Raw genomic sequence first — 23,697 nt, 5'->3', positions numbered from 1 at the left:
TCGTGACACACGACGTGAGGGACTGGCACAGACGGCTGCAGTGCCAGGGGCATGACAAGGGGCCCCAGGCCCACAGCCCGACAAAAAAAACGCGGATGCGTAGTTCGCGTATGCCGGAACGTCCCTGCCAGAATAAAATGGTGTTTGCTCAAGCAACGGAGCTACAAAGAACCACACACAACCCTAAAGAAGCCCAAAGTGTCATTAAAGAACCAGGATTTGTAAGTGTGTCGCCCCATATGACACTACCAGACGTGGCTTCCTCGCACCCGCTTAACGCTGAGTTTCAGAGTTGTCAGCTTCTCTGCGGAGCCCACGGACGCGAGGAAACCAACACCTCGGGTCCCAATCACGAACGATAGAACAATTTGGCATCTTCCAGTCCATCTCAGAAGCCCTTTGGGGATGAGGTATGAAGCCCGAGCTACACGGACACAGGGGCACAACCCACGTCCGCACGGGCAGGCTTTGTGGGATTGCGGCCTCGACTCGGTGATCCATTCTGTAAGAATTAGTTTAAGTCACGTAAGTCAAGTAGTGCTGTAGGATAGGTGGGATGATTGTTGAGTTATTATGGGGTGCAGGTCCTGAGCCAACATTGGGCGGGTGCACCAGTCTGTTGAACGACACCAATGCACGTGTAAGCGCACGCCTATATTCAAGCGGTGCCAATTTAGAATCTCCGATCAAAATATTACACAGGGGAATGGGGGACCCAAAAGAAAGTAAATGGAAACACGGAGAAACGTACCACCCAGACTTACCACGAATGTAATGTTACACTGCTGCTGCTTTATAAATATCACATTGTACGGAATATAAACTCACACTCTTTAAAGTAAAGATGCCAAAATTATTCTTCAGAGCGATGCCATAGTTTCCCAACAAAATAATCCACGGGAATGTTGTAGAAAGAACGTTTATTAATTTAGATCTGTAACAGGCTCCATGACCAATGGAATAGAGCATGCGGATAACAGATTTTTGAGATTTTTGAAACGCTAATCGGACGTGATTTTAGAAGGCCGCTAATAATAACTGAGGTTAAGTTGAAGTTTTCTTGATCTGTTGTCCAGCTAAGTAGCCTGCTATATCTTAAAGGTCTCGATTTTGACAGCACATTAGGAACCATTTTAAAGCCCAAAGAACCAACTTCATAGGCAGAGCGCCCTTCCCAGAATGCAACGCTTGGTCAAGCAATGGAGCTACGAGAGACCACAGAACCCCGTGAAGAACCATAAAGTCCCGTTAAAGAACCAGCATATTTAAAAATGTTTGTCACGCAATGAGGGGCCACCCAACCCAATGTGCCATTATAGAATTAAGAATGTACAACACCAAATCACAAATGCCGAGCTCTTTCTACAAATACAATCTGGAAGTCCGTAGATAACCCAACAAATAAAGCGGCATGTCACACACGTCTGTTATTCCACAAAGCTGATGCTTTTTCTCTTTTCGTCCACATATCTTTAGAGGTGGGAATTCCACTCGAAAGCGCATTTTCTCTTTCCAGCTATTTAAAGTGCGGTTGTCGCGATGGGTGACAGGTGTGGGACAGGTAGCTCGAAGTTGTTCTTGAAGGTTTGTTTCCTCAGTTCTCTCTTAACACGAATCTATACAAAATTTGAACCAAGGCGTCCGGGTGACCCTCCATCAAGCCATGCCCGCGAAATATCTCTTGAGAGTCGCTGCTTGGGTCCTCTGCGTGTCCCAAATGGTCTGCAGTCGCTGCACCTGGGACGTTTACCGGAACAAGCATGCCAGGAGTTTACAGGCTCTGGAAGCCATGGTGAGATATCTTAATTATAAGATCGGGGTTGCGTGTAAAATTTAAATGAATAGTTTTTAAAAAATGTTCATTGCGTGTCTTTGCTTGATTCAGGGTGGACATGTGCCCAAAGAATGTACTGGAATGAAGAACATGTATGTCAACTTTCGGATGTCCAGAAGAATTGATGGTAACCATTTGCGGGTAAGAAAACGATATCAACCTTAAATATTGACATAATATCAGCGGGCGAACGGCAGCTTCTTTGGTACTATGGCATTGGGGTCACCTGGAGATAACGGCGCCACATTTTAGTTTGTAAAACGAGTGCCAATATATCACGTTGCTTGTGAAATCATTGGGGGTTAAGGACTTCCCCAATACTCGATCCCAGTCGTGTAGCCCCTGAGCCTCGATAGCCCGGCGCTTGTTTCTCTAGTTCAGCATTCTGAAAATGGCCGTCTATTCAGCGGGAAAACCTCACAGCTCCCAACTAATTGATTAACTTTTCCATCGGACTCATATAATGACAAATGTAAACCTTTAGCGGGTTGAGCCCCCAAACTACAAAAGCCATTTTTTTCGCCTTTTACAATTTCTGGTATTATGAATTTGTTAGTTTTCGCATACCCTCTGGGATCAGAGCGCAGGGTCCGCCATTGTACAGCGCCACGGGAACAGCATGTTAAAGGCCTTGCTCAAGGGCCCACCAGAGTTGAATCTCTTTTGGCAGTAACGAGGACTTGAACTGGCAACTCTCCAGATACTGGGGCTGATCCTTAGCCTCAAAGCCGCACCACTCCGCTTCATGCCAGCTTTAGAGCCGATTAAGCGACGCGGAGGGAAGTCTTGACTTGTAGCAAACGGCGTGAAGTTCGTCCGCTAAGGCAATGATAGCGCTGAGATTTCGCGCTGAGGTGCCAGTTTCACCGGACTCTGTACACGTGAAAACAATGACAATATAAACCTGTCAATGTCATAGGGTGAAATGAAAAGGGCGGTGGGGGCAGGTTGTGGCACAAAATTTTGCTAAAATAAATCTCTAATAAAAAGGTTGTTTTTTCCTCAAAAGTTTATTTTTTAGGGCCAGATCTAATGTACTGCACCATAATAAATGATTTGTCTCTGGATCCGTCCGGTTGCCGTGTCTCTGTCATGCCAACAGACATTTTTAGTAAGAAAATGCATTGAAATTAGCATTCCAATAGATGGCAAATCACAAACATTAACACAGCTTTGACAAATTTCATACCAAATTGCATATAACAGAGGCATGTGCATTGCATTTTTCCATTCCAACAGATGGTGCGTCACAGACAATATTGTTTTTACGCATCCCATACCAACTGACACATAACACTGACATAAGCATTGCATTTGTCATTCCAACAGATGGTGCATGACAAATATTAACAGGGCTTTAACAAATCCCACAGCATGCAACAAAGAAATATGCATAGCATTTTCCATTCCAACGGATAGCACATCACAAACATTACTGCTTTGACAAATTCCATACCAAATGGCATATAACAGAGGCACGTGCATTACATTTTTGCATTCCAACAGATGGTGCATCACAGACAATACTGCTTTTACAAATCCCATACCAACTGACACATAACAGAGACATAAGCATTGCATATGCCATTCCAGCAGATGGTGCATGACAAACATTAACAGGACTTTAACAAATCCCATAGCATAACAAAGACATGTGCATAGCATTTTTTATTCCAACAGATGGTACATCACAAATATTTGTAGGAATGAATTTTATTAATATAAATGTGTGTGATGTGTGATCTTTTGGAATGATAAAAACAATGCATACAATATGCATTACAAAATACATTCCAGTGTGCTGCAAACGTTAACGATGAGGTCGAGATGGGTAGCACAGCTGGATGATAATTAAATTTAAGTGGTTAAAAACATATATTACAGGCTTTGTTCTGTCAGGGAGTCGCTGGTTTCTCGTGTCAGACTGAAGGAGATGTTTTATAAAGTTTTGTAAAGACTGAACAGGAAAGGTTCATAGCAACCTGAAAGAAATACACCACATGGCCAAAGGTTTTTGGACACCTGATCATCTCACTTATATGAGCTTGTTGGACATCCAATTCCAAAACCAGAGACATTTGTATGGAGTTGGTCCTTGTAATAACAGCAGCCACTACCCTTCTGGGAAAGCTTTCCATAAGATGTTGGAGTGAGTCGGTGGGAATCTACACGTGCCCAATCAGCCAAAAGACCCTTTGGGAGGTCAGGTGCTGATGTTGGGCCAGAAGACCGGTCTCCAGGCGGCCTTCTAATTTATCCCAAAGGTGTGCAGTAGCGTTCAGGCCAGGACTCAGTGCAGTCTTGAGTTACATATCCCCTCGGTGTCCATATAGCGCGCTTACATAATTCTTTAATTAATAATTCGTTGCATTTATATAGCATTTTTCTCACTACTCAAAGCGCTCGGCAGTTGCAGGTTAAGGGCCTGCTCAAGGGCCCAACAGAGCAGAGTCCCTTTTGGCATTTACAGGATTCGAGGGGGGCTGGCGAGGGGTCCCCCTACCAAAAAAACCTACCGCCCTTCGGTGTCTTTAGCGCGCTGTTAGCGTTACTAAATTTGGGGTCCAAAGTATCCCCCTCGGTGTCCAGCGTGCGCCCATTGACTTATTAAAACGGTTCCCCCATTGCATGGACATAACGGAAAGGTCTGGAGCGCGTGCACCTTCAGCTACCTAAACTGCGCCCCTCCTTTGTCGTCTTTGTCCCAATAGCGTTGTACGTGCTATCTGGACGAAGTGCGGGGGAGGTCTCTCGAAGATCAGGGGCTGGACGCTTGATAAGCCCCCTAACAGCCCTACTCTTTCTGTTGTGAAGCGAATCACTAGCTGTCTCTTCCGATTGCGCCATTCTGGGAATAATACACATTTTTCTGGGGGTTCTCTCTTTGCAAATAAACCAAATATTTCCTTTTCAGGAAGGGAACGTTTTAAAAACAGCCATGGAAATAGTTCACCACACGGAAAAAATATTTACCAAAAATTACAGCCTGGCAAACTGGGATGAGAAGAACGTGGAGCTCCTGAGAACTTTTCTCCATCGGCTGAGATGTGATCTGAAGGACTGCGTAAGTTCATATCTTGTGCCTCATACAGCCCGAGCCTTCCAAACGTGGCGGTCACGTCCTGACAAACTCATTCTCAAATTATTCTGCAGGTTAATATCAAGGGGGGCAACAAAACCAAAGGATCGAATAAACGAGTAAAGAAATATTTTAAAAATCTGGAAAACTACTTAAAAGACAAGGTAGGAGTTACCTGCGCCGACGTTAGTGGAAGGGCACCGGGGCGGCTGGCGGCGGGTTTAGAGTCCTTCATTCGGATAAAACGTCAAATTCAGTGGCTATGCCGCTAAAACCCAACAAATGTAATGACGCGCTTTCCTTTATTGTGGCAGAAGTACAATCGGTGTGCTTGGGAGATGGTGCGGAAGGAAATCAGGACCCTCCTGCAGCGTATCGGGGGGCTTTTGGTTGCGTAGCGAAATGCGAAGATGAAGTGAAGTGAAAAAGGAGAGAAAATTGGGCCTAACGATCAACGGTGATATGAAGTCACTCCACATTAACACGCTTTAATGGAATGAAGTATTTGTTATGATAATAACGTCTATCTCTTAAATGTACATTTGGGTAATACGTATTTTAAAAATGCAAAAAAAGTCTAAATCCCGTATTAATTATTTATATATACTCATTATTTATATATATATAGTAATATTTATTGTGTTATTATTTATTGTATTATTATTATTTATTTATTACAGTTTCTATTTTTATATTTAGTGCATTTTTGGTAACGAATTCCACTTGTAAAAATGTAGTCTTCTGTACATAATTGTAGCCCACTGATCCATAATCGTGGGTTGTCAGAAAGTACAATAAAAACCTGTTTATAAACTACGTATGTTATTTTTATGTGCAAACGTGTGATCTTTTAATGTGGTCGTTCTTTTCAAAATGTAAAACCACTCCTTGGTTACAGTATACGTTTTAAGAGGGTCTCAATTTTGCGAGAAATGCAATCCGTTGTGTGTAACCGCATTATTAGGCTCTGGCGCCCCCTTGTGGTATGCCTCCATTAAGTGTCCTGTTGGGCGAAACAGGCTGCTCGAACATTGCGTCCTACCTGTAGATTCGACCCGCTCTGACGTCAGCGGATGCTTTGTACTTGGATTAAATTTTCGATTGGCTGAGCTGTGCCTGACGTTCTCAAATTTAAGAAATGATTGGCTGAAGTCGAAAATAATATTCACGCCCATTTTACTCCGGTCAGCCGCAATATCTACTTGGATGTGAGCCACGCATGCCCAATTCTTGCTAAATCGCGTCTTTTATTTTAACTGCAGCGATCTGATTAAGCAGAACATGTCCCAACAACAGAGCGTAATTAACTGCATCCTCAGCCACACTATCCGGTTTTTGCAATCAACGTGGAGGAGAACTTAAGTTGTTTTTGAAAGAGAGATATATTTTTTGCATTTCGTTAATCTGGATCAACAAAAGCAAACGGACTACGTTATTCTGGCCATTCCACTTTACAGTAAGGCAGGTAACACCCCTGAGCAGAACTCCATTACATGGCAGGACTCAGTAGTCCAACAACCCCCATAGGCAGGGTCAAATTTCAGAACGTCCGTTACTCTGATCCGTACATCTTTAGTGGGCCACTTCTCACCAACACGCAGTACCAGCACCTTTTCCAATTTCAACATGGAGTACAGTACCGGCACCTTTACTTTATGTACCAGTGAGCACCTGAATCTTCATGGGGGACCCTTCGATCAAGTATCAGTGTATCATAGCGAGTGAAGTTTCACCCCTCGGCTCCTTTTCTTAGCGTGCTAGTAAATACCTGCCCTGCACCCCTTTGTGTATCTTCGCTGTGCCTCCCCCCGCCCCTTTTTCAATCAAGTGTTTATTTATCGCGATGACAGAAGTCTCACGTCCGACATCTCCCATGCTTTGATCAAATGTCACTCATCATAAAGAGTTAAGGTTGCGCGATATACTGGTACTGCAATAGTACCATCAAACTCAACATTTATAGTGGTACAGTACGAATGTTTTAAGAATTTCGATACTAAAAGTAAAATGACAGCTTTCCAATCATATCTCTCCCCACTGCATCCTAGAAAAGAGTTTGAGAAATGGGGCAGACACCCCCTCCAATTGCACACTATGCCATCAGAAAGGGAAAATGTGCGTAGTGCAACATGACGGGGTGGCGCCCCAGGGAGGCACGCAATTGTGCAATAAAACTGGGAGACTGGCGCTGGGGGGCGGGGGTTTGTGAGGGGTTTTGAGTTATCTATTTTTGCATCAAATCCATTTTGGTACTGGTACTGAGGTCCAAAACCCAGTATCGATACCAAAGTCAAAATTCTAGTACCAATCCAAATTAACAGGATGGTATAAGCTTCTGTCAAAAGGCCATTGTGAGTGTCGCAGGGGATGGACAGGCTTCCCAGCAGGTGACTCCTTATCAGGAATGGAAGGACGGGCGTGCCAACTGATTGGGAATGGGAATCTGTAACCAGTAGGAAGGCCAGTACATTGGAAAGATATGGGGAGAGAACGGCATGTGGGTACTATATTCCTCGATATGCTAAGGGGCAGCATCCCTGGGATTTGGTTCCCAATTTGGATACCCACAGGGCATCATGGGAGCTGGCATCCTAGAATACAGCCCTGTTAGGTACTGTGGGTGCCACCAGGGGGTGCTGCAGGGAGATAGGGTATTTACTTTGTGGGACTTCTGTCTGTGGACCCCATCCTAACCCCAGAAGTACTCCTGGGTCAGAGATAAAAGGAGCCTTGAATCAGGGTTGAAAGGCAAAGGATGAAACTCACTCACTGGAGGAGTAGAAGGAGTAAAAGACAATTTGGTCCATTATGTTGACTGTAATTTAGGCTGTGATTATATATTTGGTAAAGATACTGCATAAATGAACAACCCTGACTATGTTGGGTGTAATTGTGTCTGTGGTTTGGGGCTCAGTGGCACCCTCTTCTGGTCATGCCATCAATCCTAGCCATTCTGACCCCTAATCTGTAAAAAACGATCTTTGAGACGAGGGGGTGTAGCAATGCCAGGCGGCTGTTGCGAGGCTCACTGTGCTGGTTATTGCTGACTTTCATTGATCATGTAAGGGTTGGGGAAAATGTGGAAGGTATGAAATCCTATTTCTATAGGAAGGTAATTCACATGAAAAACAATGTTTTTGTCCCCACACCCCGTCTCCCCGGCTAAAAAATATCCCCGTGAAACTCTTCCGTACGGTGGCTGGCAGCCTTGGCTGAACTGCGCTTAGACAGCACTTCGGATGTGAAGGACCTTCTGGGCGGAGCTCTCGGACTGAAGCCCCGCCTGCCAGATCCTCGCCGTCCCATGATGCTTCGGGCGGCTTGTTTGGTTTGGGCTGCGTGACTTGGCCGGAAACAGCTGATGGGTGCTGCAGAGAACTGGCTGCAGGTAAGAAGTTTGAGCTTTACGTTTCATAGTGTTTGTTTGTTTTTAGCTGTCGTTCTTCGTTGCCGGGCTAAAGGTTGTGGATTTTATTTTCGCTGTTGCTTTAAAGTCGACCGGCGAGGAGTGCCCCGGACTGCCTCCTTAGAAACCGCGTTTGGCCGCAGGCGGCGGTAAGAGACGCCGCGGTTTTATCCCGGCCTCCTGAAGTTTTCAGGGAATGGCTGCACGTTTTAATTACGGAGAGGAAGGAGGCCTTGTCACCTTAATCACGTGGCGACTCCAACCCGAGCGTTGTTTCGTGTAACAGACAAAACATGGAGATCTTAAGGGATTCAACTTAAAATAAGAACGACAATGAGCGGTGCTGCTATCCGCTGTCCGGACTCTGAAGTAAAATAACGCGTGAGCCAAGAATACCGGGACATTGTGTCAGAAGTGACGGCAATGGAGCTCGAGTGCGAGTGGGTTCGTGATCGGCTCTGCATACGTTTAAAAATCCGTCGTTTGCACCGTTTAAGCCCCGGGGGTCTCCGATAAGCGTCGTCCGTCCAGGGACCCACTCGTGTCTGTCAGCCGTAAGTGGAGGTCGCGCAGGCCGGTGTGTGGTGGTGAGTTGATGTTAACTCTGCTTTGTCGGCATTCCTTGGTCCAATTCACTGGGGATAAAAAGTTTTATTAAAAAGCATCAGTAGGGAAAAGTAGGCAGGAACTTGTGGGGTAGTGGCTAAGACTAAAACTGAAACTAAAACTGAAGTTGTGGGCTCACATTACACCAAAGACAGACTGGGACCCTGAGCAAGTCACTTCACCTGCCCCTACTGTAGCTCGACAAACAAAACATGTCACCATCTGTGCCTCACGTGCTGTAAGTGGCATGGAATAAATGTGTTGTCAGCCAAGTAACAAGCGATAATAATACAATGATTTGAATTTGCTGGAAGCTTTGAGTTAAAAGTACACTTCTCTTTCAGCTATGCCTGCTGGCCATTTTGTTAAATTGAAGATCCCATATTGGTTATATGTTCGTACTCCAATCTGAGGTGTGTTGTGTTTTATGAATGAGTGCAACTTTCCTGTCTGCACTTTAACACATCGACTGTCCGTTTTTAATTCTGCTGCCTCCTCTTTGCTTCACAAATTAATTATAAACGTAAAATCACTCGTCTGTTGAGGCTAATTTTAAAAAGTCTTTCCTTAAGTAATGCATTTAATTTATATAGCGCCTTTCCCATGCTCAAGACGATTGCTGTCATATGTTTTCTTCTAAAGTTCACATCAGGCCTTTGTCAAGTCAACCCTGAGGACTTACCCAGGGCTCAACATCAGTACAATTTAAATTTGGAGCCCCACTGATTGAGCAATTAGTGTTGAAATATCTTTTAAAAACTCTGCTCCGTATCATAACAATACACAAATATCTAATAAGTGTGCACATAAATACATAACACCTCCTGTTTTATCAGTTTTGTTGGTTGAATAATCTTAATAATCATTTGTATCTTGTATTCTCCATGCTCATAGCGCTTCACATTTAGTCAAAGTTAAACAAAGGGAGCAGAAGTAACATTAGATACAAATGATGTCTGCATAAAACACTCAAAAGACAAGTATAGGATGCACAAAGCATTAACTCTTTCAGAGCGTATGTCGACTTTTGTTAAAAGCCAGGGGTAGAGGATGGTAATCAGCCGTAGAACTCGCCGTTCCGTTTTAGTTCTACTCTCTTTGCTAGAAGGAAAGTTAGCTTCGTTGGTTTACCTGCATATGCGTGAGTAGTGAAGAGCAAACCACCTCTAAAATGGCATCAACATCTGGCGAGGGACCAAAGCGAATGCACAAAGCAAAATACTCCGTGGACGACTTTTCACGCATCCTCGCCGAATCAGACTCTGACTTGTTGGACTCCAATTTTGATGCAAGTAATCTGAAGATGGAGATTGAAAATGAAAGTGAGGTACCGGCTTCAGCTGACCGTGGTGCTGAGCACGCTTGTGTAGCAGATGTACCTACAGCAACGTTCGCATAGGAGAACAGACACTTACGATGACAAGAGGTACAAACCAGATTATGTCACACTGCCACAAGAAGACAGACCAGGCAGCCGGCTGGCCATGCATTCCTACCGGCCATCGAGCTGCCCCTACACAGCCACCAGGGACCCTGAGCAGGCATTGACTGCGGTCACAGCAACAGACGTTTTTCGTTGACTTACATGTGAAACCTTTGCTTTGTGTGCTTTTTAGAAAAGTGAGTTGTCTGCAAAAAATATTCAGCTCTCAAAGAGTTAAAACAATAAGAGACATGACAACCGGAATAAAATACAAAAATAACAAGAAAAGCCTGAACAAATATCATTTGTGATGCAAGCAGAAATCATCCTGGGCACTTGGGCAGTCAGTCAGGAAAAACCGAAAGGAGGCTCAGCACGTCCGGTGAGTCGGCTGATCTCGCTACTTCAGGGAGGTCGTTCCAAAGTCTGGGTGCTATAAAGCCAAGGGTGAAGTCACCCACAGAGTGCAGCTCAGTTTGGGGCGCAACGAGATTCCCAGAATTGGCGGACCCTAGTTGGACCGACAGGAGCAGCGCAGGAGGAGGAAGTCACTGACGTCACGATTGTCCAACTTTGTGTTCAGCTCAGTAATGATGATTTTGATATCAAAGCAAAGAAAGCACCATCTGTCTATCTAATCCTGCCTACTATACTAAAATTAACTAAATTATCTATTATATAGTGCCTTTCATATCTATCTATCTATCTATCTATCATGACAAACGTCATCCATGGAGTGTTCAGCTTTACATATTTGCTTCAATCAATCAAGCCAGGTGTCGATTGCCATTTTTGCCCCTCGCTACTCAAGCGAGTGCAGGGAATCTCAGTCAAACCGATGAAGCGAACTTTCTAGTCCAGCTAATACCTAACAGTGAGTTTTGTCACTGTTTACAGTTAATTACTACTGTCATCCCCTCACTTTAAGCAAAAGTCGACATCCGCTATTGAAAGAGTTAATGCCCAAGTAGTTTGGGTTAAATAGGGCTATAACCATTTTATTTTTTGCAATAAATATTCAGCACGCTTGTTAAAAAGACTTTACACTTTATTACTTTCTCCTATATGAAGTATAGGGAAATTATTGAAATATGTTTAAAAGCTCAATTTTGATGATTCTCAGCATTTTAGACCTCCCTAAGTCGGAACTTTTTTGGAATTCTGTTTGTCTGTCTGAGTGTGTGTGTGTGTGTTTGTGTGTAAACCCGATAACTTGAATACACTTTCACTTCGGTCAACCAAATTTTGCATACAATTATCGGGTACAAAATGTAGATTTCTATCAACTTTTGGGCTATTTCTGCTAACCAGAAGTGGTACTTATCTTTTATTCCTGCAGCTGCAGAGTCCGATTTATTCAACTTTCCTTTTATAACAATTGTTCAATATATTATAAATTTGACTGGATTTGCTGTTGCTGGTTCTTTAATGTACATCTCTCTATTATAAAAAAATTGAGATGTGATTTTTTGAAGGCAGGCTGAGAGACAGAGAGACACTTTCACGTCCCGCGAGAGAGGCAAGTCACATACTTTACAGCCTTTGTAAGCAAATCCTGCGATACGCATGCAGAGCAGGTTAGAGATGATGGAAGTAGGAAAATTCGAAAGTCTCAAAAAAATGAGTGTAAAGATCACATGAGCACAAACAAATGGAAAATATTACTCGGTGAAATAGCGGAGCAGCGAAAAGAGACTGCGTAGTATTTGAAGACAAAAGGACAGCTGCTGTACGGGCTTTTAAATGTCTAAGTCTAAGAGGGGTTGTGGAGGAGCGGCGGTGTCTCCTTTCTTCACAAAGGCAAAGCGCTGGCTTGGGGGAGGGGTTGGCGAGCCAAGCCCCCTAGTAATATAGAAATATAATAATTGTCTTGCGGTTTACTCTTCAAATATCCATCATCATATCTAAGTGTACGAGAGAGTTGAGGGGAGAGCACTCCAGATTTTTAACTTTGGAAATTGGAACTGCTTCCCAGGTTATCGGATGTGCATGACACATCACAGAATGTCTTCTGATCCATCCATCTATTGATTATTAGGAGCACATTTTCATTGAGAGCAGACAGGAGGCTAATTGTTAGGTTTTTGTCATGTTTTATTTTTGAAGAAGTCTTTAAAAGTGTTGGATTATGTGAATTTCGCCTTGGTATCTATCTATCTATCTATCTATCTATCTATCTATCTATCTATCTATCTATCTATCTATCTATCTATCTATCTATCTATCTATCTATATCTATCTATCTATCTATCTATCTATCTATCTATCTATACTAATAAAAGGCAAAGCCCTCACTGACTGACTCACTCATCACTAATTCTCCAACTTCCCATGTAGGTAGAAGGCTGACATTTCGCAGGCTCATTCCTTACAGCTTACTTACAAAAGTTAAGCAGGTTTCATTTCGAAATTCTACGCGTAATGGTTATAACGGTCAACAATGTCCGCCATGTTGAACTTTCTTATTTATGGCTCCATCTTCTCAAAATTTGGTAGGCGGCTTCCCTCCACTAACTGAAACCAATGTACGTACTTATTTCGGTAGTATGATGCCACTGTCGGCCACCATATTGAACTTTTCTACAGTCTTTGTTACTTATGGGCCCATCTTCAAGAAATTCTATCGATCAAAGAACTGTCACTTACCGAGTGGTTTCCATGCCCTGATATGCCACCTGCCTTTTCCATTCTCTTTGTTACATATTGCACGGCCATATCAGGCTCACTCTTGATATCCATTGTGTCTTATGTATTGAATGACTGGACAGGTTCAAGGTGTGGACTGATGACGGTACAGGAGATAATCAGACTACACAGGAGCACTAGAAGAGTGAAATGCTTAAGCCCTTCACCTGTGGATCTGCATGGGAGTTGATGGCTGCCGCTGAATTGTTCGGTTGTCGCTTTCAAGTGTACCGAAATGGCCAAATATTTTACATCTTTGGACAACCGCCAATGCCTCTTAAACATCTTAGATTGACAGGTGACGATTTGAGTAGTGGACACTTTGATGTTTATGAATGTTTAAACTCTCAAAAGCTGGATGTGAAGTTATCGATGAAAGAGGTTGTGTGCTTACAACGCTTGACAGATGCCGAATGTCACTTCAACAACACAAGTCCTACAAATACTGTCGTCAGTGAAACAAACCATGAAACTCAAACTGATTGTGACAGCAGCAATCCAAGCTGTGAGATTTGAGTCAAGATTACTGTTCACATGGCCGACTGTACGTTACATGCTCAAGAGTAAGCTCAGCGCACAGCTTGGTCAGATTACAACCGGAGGGCCGAACTGACAACGTGGTATACAAAGAGATCCTTAACAAATAATTATTGGGCTATTGTCCCACAGTTTAAAAAGGTTTAATTTTCTTCTTAATAAAAATTTGAATGCAGTACTTCACCACTGCAAAGCACGGGTATTTTGCTAGTCTATTATATAGTGCCATTCATATCTCTCTATCTATCTATCATCGTGCCATTCATATCTCTCTATCTATCTATTATATAGCGCCTTTCATATCTATCTATCTATCTATCTAATATTTGTGTGCAGTGTGTGTCACAAAGGCCGGCGGTCTGTCAGATGTGATCCACCAGCCGTCTCTGCACCAAAGTATTTCAGAAGTTCCCCCGTGAAGATTCATTAAAACAGTTAAATTATCAGAAGAGTACTCCTTTTGCACCGTGTGGTGTGTAATACAAACCCTGGCAACAACTATGGAAGCTCTACTATTGGAGGATCATCAGTCCGCTGTTTTACTTTATTGCCTAAAAACATGTCGCATATATGACACAAAACTATTTTAACAGCTGAACATTCTGGCGTTGGAAAACATACTTAAAAAAATGTATATTGTTGTAATTAATGACACATTTATTGTTCAATGGGGATACAATTCTAGAATCACTCAATAATGAGGAAAAAATAATGGAATCACTAACCCAAGCAAATTACAATTGTACTTAGTGATGCTCCTTCTCTGGCTTTGATGAGCGCTTGAATTCTTAGAGCCCTGACCTTCACTAATGACAAACAATACTCTTCATCAGTCAGGTTCCAACTTTCTTGTGTAGTTGACAGATAAGCTTTGCATGATGGAGCCTCGTCACGGACCATTTTTTTCTTCTTCTTCAATTTCCACCATAAATTTTCAATCGATTTGAGATCTGGACTATTTGCTGGCCGCGTCATTGAGCTGATACGCCTTTCCTGAAGAAACACTTGAATGCTTTTTGCCCTGTGGGAAGATGTATTATCTTCTTCTCCTTTCAGCTGCTCTCGTTAGGGGTCACCACAGCAGATCATCTTCTTCCATATCTTCCTGTCCTCTCCATCTTCTTCTGTCACCCCCATCACCTGCATGTCCTCCATTACCACATCCGTAAACCTCCTCTTAGGCCTTCCTCTTCCCTATCCTTAGCACCCTTCTCCCAATATACTCCTCATCTCTCCTCTGCACATGTCCAAACCAAAGCAATCTTGCCTCTCTGACTCGTCCCACCTGAGCTGACCCTCTAATGTCCTCATTTCTAAACTTGTCCATCCTCATCACACCCAATGCAAATCTTAGCATCTTTAACTCTGCCACCTCCAGCTCTGTCTCCTAGGCCATACCATAGCTGGTCTCACTGCCATCCTGTAGACAGATAGAGAGATACTTTATTAATCAGAAGGGGAAATTCACATACTCCAAGAGCAGAATACTGATTAAAAAAAATAATAAAGAATGATAACAATGCAGGTATAACAGACAATAACTTTGTATAATGTTAACGTTTACCCCCCCCCGGGTGGAATTGAAGAGTCGCATACTGTCTGTAGACCTTCCCTGTCACTCTTGCTGATACCAGTCTGTCACAAATCACTCCTGACACTCTTCTCCACCCTGCCTGCACTCTCTTCTTCACTTCTCTTCCACAATCCCCATTACTCTGTACTGTTGATCCCAAGTATTTAATCTCCTCCACCTTCACCAACTCTACTCCCCTCATCCTCGCCATTCCACTGACCTCCCTCTCATTCACACACATGGATTCTGTTGTGGTGGTCCTACTGACTTTCATTCCTCTCTTCTCCTCCTCATATCTCCACCTCTCCAGGGTCTCCTCAACCTGCAGTTCACAATGTCATCAGCAAACATCACAGTCCACGGGGACTCCTGTCTAATCTCTTCTGTCAACCTGTCCATTCGCATTGGAGATAAGAAAGGACTCAGAGCCGATCCCTGATGTACTCCCACCGCAGACCTCACCACGGTCACACTCCCCTCGTTCATATCCTGTACCACTCTTGCGTACTTTTCTGACACTCCCGACTTCCTCCTACAATACCACAGCTCCTCTCAGTCACCCCGTCATTTTCTTTCATCAGGTCCACAAAGACGCAATGCAACTCCTTCTGGCCTTCTCTGAACTTCTCCACCAACACCCTCAGAGCAAACATCACATCTGCGGTGCTCTTTCTTGGCATGAAACCATCCTGCTGCTCACTAATCATCACCTCACTTCTTAACAGAGCTTCCACTACTCTGTCCCATAACTTCATGCTGTGGCTCTCCAGTTCTATCCCCCCTGTAGTTACTGCAGTCCAGCACATCCATCTTATTCTTAAATATTGGCCCACCAGTACGCTTCTTCTCCACGCCTCAGGAATCCAAGACTCCATTAAACTATCTGGTTAAAAACTCCACTGCCATCTCTCCTGAACACCTCTGTGTTTCCAAAAAATGTTTTTTTTATCCTTTTAGACAAAGATTTTTAAATGCCTCTCGGACAGCCTGGGCATCACAATCCCTCCTAATCCACTAACAGCTGTGTTTGATGGACCCCAGAGGGGCTTAACTCTTTTAGGGCTAATTTTTTTTCTTATCTCCCAGGGCTGAATATTTTTCCAAAAATTGACATTTTTTAAAAAAGAACACAAAGCAATTGTGTAACATATCAAATCAACAAAAAATATTTACTTTTGACAAATGTTCCTGTCTTGCATGCACTGTCTTTGCAGCAGCACGTACCTATCACCACGCTGCTTAACCTGTCCAAAGCCACCAGGGGACAAAGCACGTTTGGACCAATGCTCCCTGAAGTTAGATCACCAGTTCTGTCCCATCTCTATTTGTAATACCACAGCACGCTTCATCTCGTCTTTTGTTGTGGGTTTACACTTTGAAAACGAATGCGATGCAAACGCAGCCCGCGATTGAAAAAATTTCTCTGCCTACCTGTTTATCTCGTCTGACGGTAGCTGAAAAGCAGCATCAGGAGAGAGCAGCCTGAAGTACAGCAGCTGGTGATCTGTCATGTCCAACAGCGAGCCATGCCGTCTTGTGAAGTCCAGTAGCCAGCTCGGCTCTCAACGGATCAATATCTGTGTATTTATCCCACGCGAACCTTGCCATAGATGCATCGGCTGCGCGAAAGCGCCCAACTGGCAGCAGATCCGCTGGCGCGGCATCGGCTGGTGTTTGATCAGCTGATGCCGGCTTCTCACTCTCTTGCTCGATCTCCTGATCACTGTCAATAAAATCCGATTCTGAAAAATCAGAGCCCGACTCCGCGATAATGCACAAAACATTGTATGCCGAGTGTTTTCTTTTCTGCACTCACTTCGCTCCCTTGTCACATGTCGATGCCATCTTGCCATTGGTTATATTTCACAACTCACGCACACGCTAGGATTAGTTGCCGAGTCAACGAGTCTAGCATTCCTCCAAGCACAGAGGGAATGCCTGTGACGTGACGGTGAGATTTGTCGCCATTAACAGCTGATTATCGCCCTCTATCCCTGGATGTCGACTTTAGTCGACATGCGCCCTCAACCCCTCCTGTCGACAAAAGTCGACATCCGCCCTAAAAGAGTTAAAGTGGAGAAGGACAAAGAAATTGTAATGGCCTTTACTACACTATGAGCATGTAGACTTATTTTTCTCATCTGGAAGAATCCTAACTCTTCTATTTTAAGTCAGCGGGTCACTGATGTCATTTACTATTTGAAACTGGAAAAAAAATCAAATTCACACTTTGAGGGTCTGTACAAAACCTGGCAGGATCTGATAAATAACATGTTAAAATACGCTTTTAAATCGAGGAAGGGGATTCTCTCCCCTCTTTTTCTATTCTATCTATCTCTCTTCATTTATTTACATATTTTTACTATTATTAAAGTGCTGCTCTGCTGACCTAGCTCTCTCTTCTCAGTTTGTTTCAAACTAGTTTTGTTAAAGTTGACTTACATGTATGAAATGTTTTTTTGATTTTAATAAAATAAAATAAAAAACAAAACAATGAAAAGACTGCAACAAAGGAAGTTTTAGACATTTCGGGGTTATCAACGATTTTTATTTGCATCAGCGGTGTTTCCAGCCAATCGGAAATGGACGATCTCATTGACCATCGGCTCCCCCTAGTGTACAGTTGAGTACAGCCTACAGTGCACTGCAGGTTAGTTTGACTGGTGACTTTATATTGTTAACAGGGGCTCAAGATGAGATTGGCTCATTGAGTGGGTTCATTAAATCAGTAGTTGAGCAGAACCAATCGTGTGGCCGTTTTTTAATGTGTTTTGTTCAAATTGTTCAGTTTTTCTTTTTAGAAATGACTCCGTGCAAGCTCAGTGGCGGGCCGGCGTACTCCCGATATCCCAGAACGGACAGTGGTGTCCCACATTCCTGAATAGGATGAGCAGGCTGCAGAATGGAATGGATGAATTCTTTTGTAAAATGGCTCTGCCAAGTTTTTCTTTCTTCAGTTCTGAGATAAGATCAGCATTTAGCTGAGTGAACAAAATGCCCCACTTCCTTCCTCCACCACCAATACACAGGCCCCTTTAGAGCTCAAGTGACGACTGGCATAATTCTGTGCCAACTCGGTGGTCTTCCTCAGTCTTGGCTGCAAACAGCAAACGTTTCTAGCGCCTTTCATTTAAATGAGCCGCATTTGCTGTTAAGAGAGCCTCTTGTGAAATGAGGAACTTGCAGAAAGTGTTGCATGGCAGCTTTATCGTTGAGACAGCTTGTGGCGGGCTTCTGTGGTTCATACAAGCTCTCGGCCGATTCCGGTTTTACATCAAAGCCAAAGAGCTTTCAGTCACGTGACGCCAACTTGGCACTGACTTGTCAGTTAGACAAATGAAATTGCAGCTTTCTGAAAGCAGCCATTTGCCCATTTCCTGAATTCAAGGGCACAGAGAGCGAGGGCTGTGTCACCAGCAGAAAGTGGCATAAAACGAGAGCCCAGTTTGGTCAAAGCACCACCATATCACGTACTGATTTAGAGCCACCTTTGCCTGGCCATATTTGGAATGTTCTGGAGTACTGAAGAAGAGGAGCAAATCAGAGTGTAGGGAGATCACACAGATGATGCCCAACTGGCATTCAAAACCAACACTGATGTAAATCAGTGTTAATTTTATATAGTGCCATTCGTAACATCACAGTGCTGTGAGTCACAGTGATGCATCATGGGGTGCTTGACCAGTTTAAGTTTTCTGTCATGTGTACAGAACAATGGTGACCTTTATGTCACGTCTCCTTGAGAACAACAACAGCAAAGTCACCCAAAAAGAAAGTGTTAGAGTGTGTTAGGAATGTCAAACTAGGCAAAAATTAAAAATAAGTAAATATTTGAAAATATTCAAACTTAGGTTAATGCTTCTGGGCATTCTACATGTATGTTTGTATGGAGATTTTTTTATTGCTTTATTATATTAACTAAGGGGTTCTGCCCCCTGCTCACTTCGCCTGCCAACCCCTGGTTTTGGTTAACCCGAAATCAATTTTAAAGAGATTTTTTTCTTGTTAATTGTTACATATGCATTATGTTCACTTTTACCTTAAAACTTCACTAAAAACAATATTTGGAATTAACTTTTCTTCAAGATTACATGAAATTTAGATTCCTTGTTTGGTCTGACATCGTGGTAACGCAACGTATAACTGGCCGTGAGTGAATATCGTTTCTTTCTCTCTTATAAATAAACTGTCTTTTTCGATTTGTTTGTCCCTGTGATTTAATTCTCTTAGCAAAAGCTATTCTAACGGGAAGCTGTAAACATTTTAATATGAATGACATATCAACATCTCCTTTGGTGGGATTACATCAAGGATCGGCTTTGAGCCCCTTTCATATCTGCAGTGGTGATGGACAGGCTGACAGACGATATTAGACAGGAGTCCTCGTGGACTGTGATGTTTGCTGATGACATTGTGATCAGTAGGGAGCAGGTGGAGGAGACCCCGGAGAGGAAGAGATAGGAGAGGAATGAAGGTCAGTAGGACCACCAAGACAGAATACATGCGTGTGAATGAGAGGATGAGGGGAGTAGAGTTGGTGAAGGTGGAGGAGTTTAAATACTTGGGATCAGCAGCACAGAGTAATCGGGATTGAGGAAGAGAAGTGAGGAAGAGGGTGCAGGCAGGGTGGAGAAGAATGACAGGAGTGATTGGTGACAGATGGGTATCAGCAAGAGTGACAGGGAAGGTCTACAGGACTGTAGTGAGACCAGCCGCACAGCAAGAACAAACGCCAGCAGCCATAAAATACAATCCTGGTGGGACTCTGGCAACTGACATTCACTTCGCATCACAAAATGTGTGTCGCGTGTGGATGCCCGCCGAGCGCTTCAAGGCCCACTCCACCTGGTGATTTGCAAATGGATAGTGAATGACTAAAAAGTCAAAAATATTAATAATGTGGCAGAGCGCAATGCCAGCACGTGCAGCTTTCTTTCTTTCTTTCTTTCTTTCTTTCTTTCTTTCTTTCTTTCTTTCTTTCTTTCTTTCTTTCTTTCTTTCTTTCTTTCTTTCTTTCTTTCTTTCTTTCTTTCTTTCTTTCTTTCTTTCTTTCTTTCTTTCTTTCTTTCTTTCTTTCTTTCTTTCTTTCTTTCTTTCTTTCTTTCTTTCTTTCTTTCTTTCTTTCTTTCTTAAAACCCAACATATCAGACAAACAATAACCAAAGGGTAAAAGAAACACCACCATATCACGTACTGATTTAGAGCCACCTTTGCCTGGCCATATTTGTAATGTTCTGGAGTACTGAAGAAGAGGAGCAAATCAGAGTGTAGGGAGATCACACAGATGATGCCCTACTAATGTAAATCAGTGTTAATTTTATATAGTGCCATTCGTAACATCACAATGCTGTGAGTCACAGTGATGCATCATGTGGTGCTTGACCAGTTTAAGTTTTCTGTCATGTGTACAGAACAATGGTGATCTTTATGTCACGTCTCCTTGGAACAACAAAGGGTAAAAGAAACAGAAACGCATAAGAGCTGAAGAGACTCCTAATAAAAAGTACACAGACATATCCTACTGGGTTAAAGGCCAGCGAGATTTAAAGATGGCAAGTGAAGGAGCCTGCCTAACGTGCAACGGAGCTGCAGCTGAAAAAGCCCAATCACCTCGGAGTTTGCATCGTGCCTTAGGAACACATAAAAGTATCTGGTCTGCTGACCTGAGAGAGCGCGACAGACGGTACTTAAGGGTGCAGCAGTTCCAACAAATAAAACGGGGGTATAACCATTACAGGATTTACAAACAAATACAAGGATCTTCAAATGGAGTTGAAAATGAACTGGAAGCCAGTGAAGGGCCGACAAGGGTCACTTGCAACTATGACAAGGCGAGAACGGCGAGTGGAGTAAAAGAGCAAGCATACCAAAGGCGGCAGACTTGTCATTATTTTAGAGGGCAGCGGCTTGGAATTGTCCGTATCGTGGCATTCAGAATAAAAATTCTGTCGCCCGCAGTATCAGTGTCATCACAGTATGGGTTCAGGATCCGTACAATCTGTCTGCCTGTGTTCTCCTTTGCAGGTGCAGCCATATTTTCATATACAGTATACAGTTGGCCTGAATATTTGTAATTGGACTGTGGCCATGTGGGTTCTGCTCCAGGCTCCCGTCTACATTTTGTGAGCTCTTGAACCCAACTCTGTCGGTAATGTCACTGGATGGGCTGGACAATCGGACACAACAAAGCAAAGGGATAGTGCTAAAGTGCTTTTATTAAAAACAAACCAAACACAGAAGTGTTCAGAATGCAGCGCAGTACTCAAATGACCATTAATAAATAATCCATAGAGACAGTGAAAGGTTTAAACAGCAGACACGGCTCCTTCCCAGCCTCTTTACATTATAATTTTACATTTTTACCCACTCCAGGTACCCAACATTGTCTCTGACTCCACAGCCCAGGTAAAGTTAATAGTGTGATTATCTTCAGCTTTGCATTTTTCATGTGACTCGTGAGCCTGGTGTCGCCATATCTCACTTCGGCTGCCATGCTCATCAACAGTTTGCAGACCCACAGTGGCTGGCATTATCGGCTGTTTCGATCTCTTGTTTCCTGTCAGCTGAATTGACGAGTAGGTCACAGCGCTCGACTGGCGTGATTTGGTTTTCGGTTTATCGGCCTGTCTACTTCATGCTGTCTGGGCCTTGTGGTGCTTTCCTTTTCAGTAAAGGCAGCGTAAAGCAGTTTAACATTTCCATGTAGTGACTTTACTGAATTTTGCACAATGCTGGTTTATAGTACCATTTTAAAAATGGAATAGTTTATTATTATTGATACTCTGTGCCACACTAGTAGGGCCAGTGCTCAAGAAGTCAAGAGAGAAATGCGGTATCTTGAATGCAGAAAGTTGAAAGGCACGTTTGCCAGGAGCTGAATGGTGAGGCTTTGGACCAGAGGGCGGTTTATGTGCTGTCGTCGGGTAATCTGGCGTGTGGAAATCAACAGCCTGACTGATTGGATATTCCATTCTGTGCTTTCTAAATCTTCCCCGAAGAGCTGACCTTTAACCTCAAAACTTGTCCCAGTCAGACCGTCTTATCTGTTGAACTGCAGCTCAGCCGGTCCTCTCTGATCCTTCCTCAGGGGTCTCATCCTTTTTGTGCCTTTGCCGAAAGCCATGGGGGACCAGAGTTAGACTGCACTGATTGATTTATTGGCTCTTAACATGAGGTCAGTGACTCCTGAAGCAGAGATGTGTGGTAATTAGGGAAAATTGGCACATCGAAAGTTGACTTTTGTGGTTTGTGGAGTCTGCCGAACGTCTTTCTGTTCCGTCGCTCGCTTGTACGACTTTTTGAGGTCAGTTTTCTTCTTGCACTCTTACAAGAAGTGAAATAACTGCATGTGTGCTTTCATTTTAGACCATGCTGGGCGCCGTACACACTGCCGAAGCCTTAGGGCTTCTCCAGAAAGTTCCCCGATATTTCAAAACCAGCAGCGTCCGTTTGCAACACACTCTTGTGCAAGAGGAGCAGCAACGTGAAAGTGTCTGAAATATTGAACGTGAGGGGTGATGATGACAACACTTAATGTCAGACTTTCGTAAAAAGTGGGCCCTAAAGTAAGAACAGAGGTGGAGTACATCCTGGAGAACCCAGTGATCCCACTTAGCATCCACCACTCCATCACTTTCCAGTCCAGGAGTGTCAGTCCTGGTCAGTATGGAGTTGCAGTGTGTGGTAGTGGTGAAAAAGTGGGACACGAGGAGAGCATGCAGACCCACCTAGTATACAAACCTGGCACTGTGGAGCTGTTAGGCAGCAAAGTTATGGCAGTTGTCACCAGAGTGACAGAGACAGTGGCCAAGCTCCATAAAAATGCTGTTTGCGCCTGGGATTCAAGCTTGGTACTCTGGAGCAGTGAAACAGAAGCAGCCCCAGTGCCACCCTTGACCATTGAGCCCCAGTGCCACCCTTGACCATTGAGCCCCAGTGCCACCCTTGACCATTGAGCCCCAGTGCCACCCTTGACCATTGACTCCCAGTGCCACCCTTCCATGATTAGTACGTGTGCAAAAAATGTTCATCCAGTGAATGGAGACATAACTTTTCCTAGGCAGCACCGCAGTTTATGCTTTGGGTTAAAGATCTTCATGTTTGTTCTTCTCAGACTGTGGCTCTTTCCTAGTTGTGGGTATGTGTGTTCACCTTTGGTCTTCATTGCAACCTGAAGGGGTAAGTGGGGCACAGGCCGGGTGTGGACTTGTGCTCCTTGCATTGAGGTGTTCAGACTGGCTTGCATAGCTATCAGTGATACCATTGACTCACTTGAGTTCACCACTTGTGTTGTCGTCTTCTTCACTCCTGGTTTTTTTTTTTTTCTTTCAGTGAACCTCTCCAGAGACCCCTCAAGTGCCACATTTGCCTCATCCTACTGCTTCTGCTTCCTTTGTTCTTTCCTGTCTCTGCTTGTGCCCACCATTTTTCCACTGGCTCCTTTTTTTTTTTTTTTCCTTCACATGCTTGTTCTGCAGTAAGTTTTAGCTTGTAACAGACGACCAAGTTGGTGCAGGACTGACGTGTCTGCTCTCCTACTCATTTTTAATTTCAG

The 23,697-nt window shown here is 43.6% G+C and overlaps 2 protein-coding genes across 3 annotated transcripts in view; both read left to right on the top strand.

The window, feature by feature from the left end:
- Window positions 1-1,663: 1,663 nt before the first annotated feature.
- LOC120518000 (interferon alpha-H-like) lies at window positions 1,664-5,311 on the top strand. Its single transcript, XM_039740546.1, has 5 exons — window positions 1,664-1,792; window positions 1,886-1,975; window positions 4,749-4,898; window positions 4,988-5,077; window positions 5,228-5,311. The coding sequence occupies exons 1-5, from the start codon at window positions 1,664-1,666 to the stop codon at window positions 5,309-5,311; spliced, it is 543 nt and encodes a 180-aa protein (XP_039596480.1).
- Window positions 5,312-8,226: 2,915 nt separating this feature from the next.
- The window catches only part of plekhm1 (pleckstrin homology domain containing, family M (with RUN domain) member 1), a 90,167-nt gene continuing 74,696 nt past the window's right edge, over window positions 8,227-23,697 (top strand). Inside the window, exon 1 of one of the 2 annotated variants that reach the window (XM_039739232.1) lies at window positions 8,227-8,301. Coding sequence is in view for 1 of the 2 variants with exons in the window: in XM_039739235.1 (XP_039595169.1) it covers window positions 8,275-8,301 (27 nt within the window). In the remaining variant the exon portion in view is untranslated. The remainder of the gene's footprint in view (window positions 8,302-23,697) is intronic. The other variant, XM_039739235.1, reaches the window with a different exon arrangement.

The sequence above is a fragment of the Polypterus senegalus genome, chromosome 17 (assembly GCF_016835505.1).
Source record: "Polypterus senegalus isolate Bchr_013 chromosome 17, ASM1683550v1, whole genome shotgun sequence".
NCBI lineage: Eukaryota > Metazoa > Chordata > Cladistia > Polypteriformes > Polypteridae > Polypterus > Polypterus senegalus.
The sequence above is the reverse complement of the archived record's forward strand: the minus strand, read 5'-3'. Positions and strand labels throughout refer to the sequence as shown.

What these genes read in the sequence shown, in the direction of transcription:
- LOC120518000 (XM_039740546.1), top strand. Translation starts at nt 1,664, where the DNA reads ATGCCCGCGAAATATCTCTTGAGAGTCGCTGCTTGGGTCCTCTGCGTG. An exon ending in TACAGGCTCTGGAAGCCATG is followed by an intron (nt 1,793 to 1,885) that starts GTGAGATATCTT and finishes TGCTTGATTCAG; the next exon opens with GGTGGACATGTGCCCAAAGA. An exon ending in AAAACTACTTAAAAGACAAG is followed by an intron (nt 5,078 to 5,227) that starts GTAGGAGTTACC and finishes TTATTGTGGCAG; the next exon opens with AAGTACAATCGGTGTGCTTG.